The 7515-nt window shown below is 55.8% G+C and overlaps 3 protein-coding genes across 3 annotated transcripts; 1 reads left to right on the top strand and 2 right to left on the bottom strand.

Moving 5' to 3' along the window:
- Positions 1 to 52: 52 nt before the first annotated feature.
- PpBr36_03929 (uncharacterized protein) lies at positions 53 to 1885 on the top strand (the record flags this gene model as incomplete). The annotated part of the gene is made up of 1 exon (XM_029891098.1): positions 53 to 1885. The coding sequence occupies one exon, from the start codon at positions 53 to 55 to the stop codon at positions 1883 to 1885; it is 1833 nt and encodes a 610-aa protein (XP_029754378.1).
- A 787-nt stretch (positions 1886 to 2672) lies between these two features.
- Positions 2673 to 3964, bottom strand: PpBr36_03928 (uncharacterized protein; the record flags this gene model as incomplete). The annotated part of the gene is made up of 2 exons (XM_029891097.1): positions 2673 to 3121; positions 3217 to 3964. The coding sequence occupies 2 exons, from the start codon at positions 3962 to 3964 to the stop codon at positions 2673 to 2675; spliced, it is 1197 nt and encodes a 398-aa protein (XP_029754377.1).
- A 1829-nt stretch (positions 3965 to 5793) lies between these two features.
- On the bottom strand, positions 5794 to 7202 carry PpBr36_03927 (uncharacterized protein; the record flags this gene model as incomplete). The annotated part of the gene is made up of 6 exons (XM_029891096.1): positions 5794 to 6355; positions 6425 to 6462; positions 6572 to 6594; positions 6685 to 6826; positions 6910 to 6932; positions 7106 to 7202. Coding segments are annotated over 6 exons (885 nt in total), but the record flags the coding sequence as incomplete, so codon positions are not given.
- Between the last annotated feature and the right edge of the window lie 313 nt (positions 7203 to 7515).

Here is a 7515-nt window from a genome sequence, read left to right as displayed (position 1 = left end):
CCCTTCTACTTCACCCTCTTCCCGGCCCTCCCAAGGGGCAACAAGCTCCATCATGGCCGTCCTCACTGATGTGACGTGGATCATCGGCCTGATGAGTTTGTCGTTTACGGCGTCGGCCTTTGGAAACGGCGCCAACGATGTTTCCAACGCCTACGCCACGTCGGTGGCGGCGCGCACGCTGACCATGCCGCAGGCTGGTATCTTGGCCATGTTTACCGAGTTCTTTGGCGCCGTGGTCCTGGGCAGCCGCGTCACCGGCACCATCAAGAACGGCATCATCGACATCAACCGCTTCACCGACAAGCCGTCGGCCCTGGTCCTGGCCATGGGCTGCGTCGAGTTCGGGTCCGCCTCGTGGCTGTTGCTCGCCACCAAGGTCGGCTTCCCCGTCAGCACCACCCAGACCGTGGTCGGAGCCCTCGTCGGCGCGGGCATCTCGTCCGGTGCGCAGGTCAGCTGGGGTTGGAAGAAGGGTAGCGTCTCACAGATCGCCGCCTCCTGGGTCATCGCGCCCTTGATCTCGGCAGCCATCGCGGCGGTGCTCTTTGGTACTCTCAAGTTCTCCATCCTCGAGCGCGAGAGGTCGTTTGAGAGGGCCCTCAAGGCCATCCCCTTCTACCTCGCCTTCACCGCCGCCATACTCGCCCTCTTCATCACCATCGAGGCCCCCGGAGCCCCCAGCCTCGAGGAGCTGGGAGCCGGAACCGCCTGCGGCATCGTCTTTGGCGTCTTCTTGGGCGCCCTGGCCCTCGCTTACATCTTCTTCGTCCCCTACGTCCACCGCAGGCTAGTCAGGGAGGACGCCCGCATCCGCCCCCGCCACATGATCCTCGGCCCGCTGCTGTGGAGGGAGAACCCGCCCATCTTCTGGCCGGCCAAGGATGGATTCATCGTCGAGGACCACTACGCCGTCCAGGAATACCCCGCGGATGCCGGCCCAGGCTCGACCGACCCCAAAGCCGGCAGCGACGCCATCACACCCAACGGCGACGGTGACGCAACCAACGGCATCAAGGACCCCGAGAAGCGCAACCTGGAGAACCAGCAAACAGCCGGCGGCAACAACAAGAACAACTACAACAACAACAACAGCAACAACGGCGTCGTCGTCGACCCATCCTCCACCGACCTCGAAGCCGGCCCGACGCCGCCCCCCACGCAACCTCGGCAGACCATCGCGCGGTACAAGAAGCAGCCGGAGCCCGAGGAGCGGTTCCTCGCGCCGACGGCACACCTCCCGCTCTACAACCCGAAGCGGCTCTGGTCGTGGGCCAAGTACGTGTTCCTGCAGGGCGTGACGCGCGACTGCGTGACGCACGCGGCCGAGGACCTGGCCAACGTGCACGGCAAGGCCAAGCGGTACGACAACCGCGTGGAGCACATGTGGACGTACGCGCAGGTGGCGTCGGCGGTCATGATGTCCATCGCGCACGGCAGCAACGACGTGGCCAACGCCATCGGCCCCTGGGTCGCGGCCTACCAGACGTACCGGACGGGCGCCGTGAGCGAGGACACCGAGACGCCCATCTGGATCCTGATCGCGGCCGGCTTCCTGCTCGGCGCCGGCTTCTGGTTCATGGGCCACCACATCGTCCGCTCCCTCGGCAACAAGCTCACGCAGCTGTCGCCCACCCGGGGCTTCGCCATGGAGCTGGGCGCCGCCATCACCGTCCTCATGGCCAGCCGCCTGGCCCTGCCCGTCAGCACCACCCAGTGCCTGCTCGGCGCCGTCTGCGGCGTCGCCATGATGAACTTTGACCCCGGAGCCGTCAACTGGAAGCAGATGGGCTACATCTTCTCCGGCTGGGTCCTCACCCTGCCCAGCGCCGGCTTCATCGCGGGCGCCCTGCTGGCCATGGCGCTCAACGCACCCAGCCTCGCCTAGAATGCGCTCCGACGTGTGTAGAGAGGAGCTTAGTGGAGGATGAAATGCATAATGAAAAAAATAAATGTGTTATTAAAACGCTACACGCTGGTGTAAAGGTGGTCTGGCTTTTATTATTCAGGGTTTTCTCCTTTTCGTTTCTTTTGTCATTTATTCTGCATCATCAACTTTTATGAAAATGGAGTCTAGGATGGCTCTTTGACGATTATAAATATAGACATAACCCCTCCCCCGACAGATGTCACCAAAACAAAAGCCAGTTATTTTATCACTTCCACGCTGTGTTATTTGTCTTTTGGTACCGGTTTAGCTTCTCAAGCAGCCCGGCAAAATCCATTTCTACACTGGGGGAGAGATCCACCTGCCATCGACCAAAGCATTTGCATGTTAATCTTCTGCCGGTATATCCTCCCACGCCATATGAGTGTATGTGAGCCCGATTATACCATTTCCCGAGCAGCAATCCCGCCAACATGGCTAGTCGCGACGTTCACGCGAGGAAATTAGAGGCTCCCCAACATTTTACTGCAAATCAAGAAATGGTCCAATTGAAGCCTTGCTTTTTGAACAAAGGAAAAAAAAAAGTCATATTATTGGCGGAAAAGTACCGCAAAGCCACAAAAGCTCGAGGCGCTTGCTTGAAGATATATACAATATACAAGGTCCAACCCACATCATCCATATATACAATCGAGATGCCTCATCTCGATTTCCTGAAGGGAAAAAAAGAAAATCATTTTATACCTTCTCCAATCCAAGTTTCCCCCCTGAGCTCGACATGCCCACTTTAAGCAGAGACACCGTTGAACAGGATCCTGTTGGGGGTCTGGCTCTTGAGACCCAGGGCCTTGCCGGTGGTGCCGAGGGCGAGGAGCCTGGAGCGCAGGGCGGCGGGGGTGGAGATGTTCTCGAGGCCGATGAGGTAGGCGGCGACGCCGACGACGTGAGGGGTGGCCATGCTGGTGCCGCTGATGGTGCTGGTGGCGGAGTTGGAGGTGTACCAGGCCGACTGGATGTTGACGCCGGGGGCCAGGATGTCAACCTCGGCGCCGTAGTTGGAGAAGGAGGCCTCGGTCCAGGTCGAGTCGATGGCGCCGACGACGAAGGCGTTGGTGGCCGAGGCGGGCGACTCGTTGGTCACGCGGATGCCGTCGTTGCCCGAGGCCACGATGGAGAGGATGCCGGCGCTGAAGGCGTTGTTGACGGCAGAGTTGAAGGCGGAGGAGGAGGGACCACCTGTTTTTCAAAACGACTGTTAGCGGAGATGCGGCGGGATTCGAAAAGTAGAAGAACCGAAAGAGAGAGAGAGAGAAAAAAAAAAAAAGACATACCGAGAGACATGTTAATGACAGCCTTGCCGACGCGGTTCTTGGACTGAATGTCACTGACGGCCCAGTTGAAGCCCGAGATGATGGTGGAGGTGGAGGCGGTGCGGCCAGTGAAGACCTTGACGTCGACCAGGTTGACCGACTTGGCGACGCCGTAGGTCTTGCCGCCGATGGTGCCGGCGACGTGCGAACCGTGGCCCAGGGTGTCCTGGTGGGCACCGCCGGCAGCGTTGTAGCCCTTGACGGCACGGCCCTCAAAGTCGTTGTGGGCGGTGTTGATGCCCGAGTCGACGACGTAGGCGTAGACGCCGCTGCCGGCCGTGGTGTCGTAGCGGTAAGAGGTGGCGCCGCTGGTCCGGCTCGAGACCGAGGCCAGACCCCAGGGGGCGCTGGACTGGGTGGTGACGGCCGAGAGGGTGTAGATCTGATCGGGCTCGATCTCGGCAACGTCGGGGCTGTTGCGGATCTCCTCGAGCGTGGCGTCGTCAAACTCTCCAGCGTAGGCGTGGAAGTCGAGAATGTCAAACTTCTTCTCGACGCCAGCAACGTCCTTGCCGTCGGCAACGTTGCGCTTGTGCACGCTGTTGACCCATCCCATGTGCGACTCGATATCGCGAGCCGCGATGCCCGGCTTGAGCGTCACGATGTACTTGCCAGTCACGTTGACCTCGGGCTCCTTCTCGATGGGCGCACCGGCCGCGAAGGGGGCGAGGGCCGCCAGGAAGACGGCGAGGTTCTTGAGATGGAACATGGTGATTTAAGGGGCTGGTTCTAGTCAACAAGCACAAAAAAAAAGAAGGGATGATGCGTGGCAAACAAGAAGAATGTATCTGCAAAGGACTGCTGGATGCTTGATGCTGGATGCTTGATGCTGGATGCTTGATGCTGGAGGCTGGTGTAAGACCGGAGGCGCTCTGAGGAGAAGAGAGCTTTCACATCAACCGTCCCGAGGGAAGTCGGATGCCATCTTTATACCTGTGATTTTCCGTCTTGGTTTGGTGGCGACTGCTTCGTAGACCACATGTGACGAAGCACAGCATTGTGTTGTTGTTGGTTCCCAGCACCACCAAATCTACCAAGTTGCCCAAAGGTCGACGACTGCCGTTTCGGCTGGGGTACTTACTCCATCCGACCCCGTCGCCAACTACCACACCAGCTTCCTGATCTGGACTGAGTAGACGAGGCCTGTATCCGCTCCCCGTCGAGCACATCTCCAGCGCGCCCACGTATAATCACCGGCTCCGCCAAACATGTTGTCGGACGAACATTGCAATTTTGGGCAGGCCGTGCCGCTCCGGACCAATCGTTTTCAGCAACCACCCTCTCCGAGCAGGTCTGCTTGTAGTCTGCGGCTAATGAGCGTGGGTCGCTGAGTGCCATTTCAGGGCTCCCATTGCCCGATTTAGGGAGGTGAGATGTGCTTCTGGGTATTATACAGTCCCCGCCGTGCCAATGCCACATGCCGAACTGGACCCGTATCTCTTCCCCGCAAAAAAAGAAAAGAAAAGATAAAAAAAAAAAAAAAAAAAAAAGGTGCGATGAGATCAAATTCGACCTCTCAGGGGCGGGGGCTCTGCTTTGCCGTCATAGCCAGGGGCTTCTGTCGCTTGGGCGGCAGTGCCTGAAATCAATCAATTGAAAGGGGCGGGGACTTGATCCTTTGGGCTCCGCTTCGCCTCCGTTTACGATGTCAAGTCTTGGCGCCCTACGAGGCTGCAACAGGGACACGAGCTGCCCGATTGGGTGACTTTGCCGGCGCCTTTTGGTAGTGATATCGGCATTCTGGTCCACGCAATTGTGGGCATAGCAATCACGCCTTTGGGGACCCGAGCGCGATAACGGAGGTAAGCGGGCAAATGCTACTGGAGACATTGATGATGGCAAAGAAATATTGTCTTTCTTTCTTGTTTTTTTTTATTTTTTTTTTTTTTATTTTTTTATTGTCTTCACGACTCGCCCAATCAGAGACCTATCATGCCAAAAAAAAAAAAAAAAGCAAGCAGGACTGCGCATATGCGTTACATTGGTGCGTGGAGCCACTGTTGTCGGCTCAAGTCCAAGGCACCTGGAATTGGCTTGTCTCTTATGGTATGTATGGCCTGCTGCTTTGCCCTCATTCAGCACTCATATTTCCGTCACTTAATCCTCACCAATCACAGCACCGACATAAGGCTTGGCACTTTTGATCTGGTCCTTGGTTTGGTTGGACAGCCCGGCCAAGGTTTCGAATCGGGTCTCTTTCCTCGGGCCCAGCGGTTAGCGATAGATAATATGTACCCCGAACCCTGCAGCGCAGCAGCTTCACCGTCTTCACCTAGGACTTGGCACAAGGCGAATCCAGACAACCTCGATTGGCTGTTTCAACAAGACATTGCATATTTTGGGGCTTTTTTTTTTTTTTTTTTTTTTTCTTGTCTCTCTCTCTTCTCATCGCAACACCAACTTCTTGACCACCTATGCGGGTTTCCGCCCATATATTGAGTATCTAGAGTTGCAAAAAAAAAACAACAGACGTCAGCACAACGTTACTCCCGCCCCATCACCCCCTCCGCCTCTTTTTCTTTTTGGTGTGCCAAATACTTACACGTCCCAGTACGCATGATACCTCAGGTTATCGCAGTCATCCTTGACCTTTGCACAAATATCTTTGACCTCCTCCATCGTCCAGCCTAGATACTGTATCAGTAGCTTCATGCACATGCCCTCGAGGTCAGATATTGAAACCTCTCGGGCCCACCATCCAATGAGCCGCATCTGACGATCCCTGGGCCACGGTGCATGCGGCCACTTCTTCTTTTTCACCGTCACGTCCTCGAACCCTACCTGCCGCATGAGGTCGGCGAGCTTTGGCGTGATGTCGATCGGGCGGCCCGCCATCTCGGCCGCTTGGAGCATCAGCTGGCACCAGTGGCTGATGACGGCGTCTTCGGGCAGGGTCCCGTCGTCGCACTTGATGGGCAGGGTGCAGTCCTGTACCTCGAGGTAGCCGCCGGCTTCGAGGCCCCCGTAGGCCCGCTCAAAGATGTTTTGCCACGACTCGAAGCTGCCGAGCATGTTGCGGATGAAGACGAGGTCGAACTTGTCGTCAAACAGCCACTCGGATTCTATGTCGTCGATGATGAAGCGACAGTTTGTCGGGACGCTGTGTCGACCGTCAGCCTACATACACTACAGCGTCTTTCTTCATTGATTGCCCATCCGGTTCACTCACAAGTGTGGTTGTATCGGGCTGAGGTCCACGCCGACCACCTGAAAGCAGGGAGATATTGTTAGTAACAAAATACATCTCAAGATTTGCATGCATCAAGATGTTGAGAACGAGAAAAAAAAAAAAAAAAGAGCCCCTGGATTGCCTTACATGTGCTTCAGGATGCTCATCCGCTAAAAGGCATGTCGCCCGACGTTAGCATAGCCTTTCTTTTTTTTTTTTTATCTGCCTCACCATTCACAAAGCGACTCTGTGCACCTTACCAAAGTCACACGCCCAAATACCAGTCCCTGTACCGACATCCAAGACATAACGGGCCCTTTCGTTCTTGGGACACATGCACATGCGATTGTCAAATGTGATGACAAACAGGTTGTGGGCAAGATCTAATCTTTCTTGTGATGCCTGTGACAACCGGGCATGCGTCAGAAACAGCTTTGGTGGCAGGAGTAGGACGTGTATGACTGCTTTTGACCCATGCTTCTCACCTCATCGTTGGGTTGCCAATAGCCTACGCACGACCATCCAAGTCAGCCTTTTTTGTTATTTTTTTTTTTTTTCTTCTTTCAAAACATGATGTTGAAAAACACATAAACCCAGACGATGAGCAATGTGCATCGACCAAAACACGTCTCAAACAAATTGCGTAATGTGCTGAAAAGGCGCCGAGGACATGTTACTTACTGCCTTCTTTCAAACTGTGATACGTTCTTCCATTTTCGACTCTGTACTCCAAGACGGTGTCTCTCAGCGTGCCACCATATCGATCGGATCGCCTGTCCTATTGGCGTGACGAAATTGCATTAAGGGGGTTCGGGTTAGCCAGGCGTCCACCAAAAATTTGAAACGCGACCGAGTAGAAATCGCGCGACCCCCTGCAGAAACAAACCGGAAATGACAAATAATCTGATGGACGCGCCCCCCCTCATCCGTTTGGGTTTGTACTGTGATTGGGGAAGACAAAATGCAGAGCCAATAAAGAACAAAAAGTAACTTGAGGCCACTCAACATCCAATAAGATACGGGGAAAACGTGGGCAAAGAGACGGCGCTAGACAGAGGCTAACAAGACCGAGACGAGGGGGGGGGGGGGGG

The sequence above is a fragment of the Pyricularia pennisetigena genome, chromosome 3, assembly GCF_004337985.1.
Source record: "Pyricularia pennisetigena strain Br36 chromosome 3, whole genome shotgun sequence".
Taxonomy (NCBI): Eukaryota; Fungi; Ascomycota; class Sordariomycetes; order Magnaporthales; family Pyriculariaceae; genus Pyricularia; species Pyricularia pennisetigena.
Note: the sequence above shows the minus strand (reverse complement) of the source record. Positions and strands in the feature narration are given on the sequence as shown.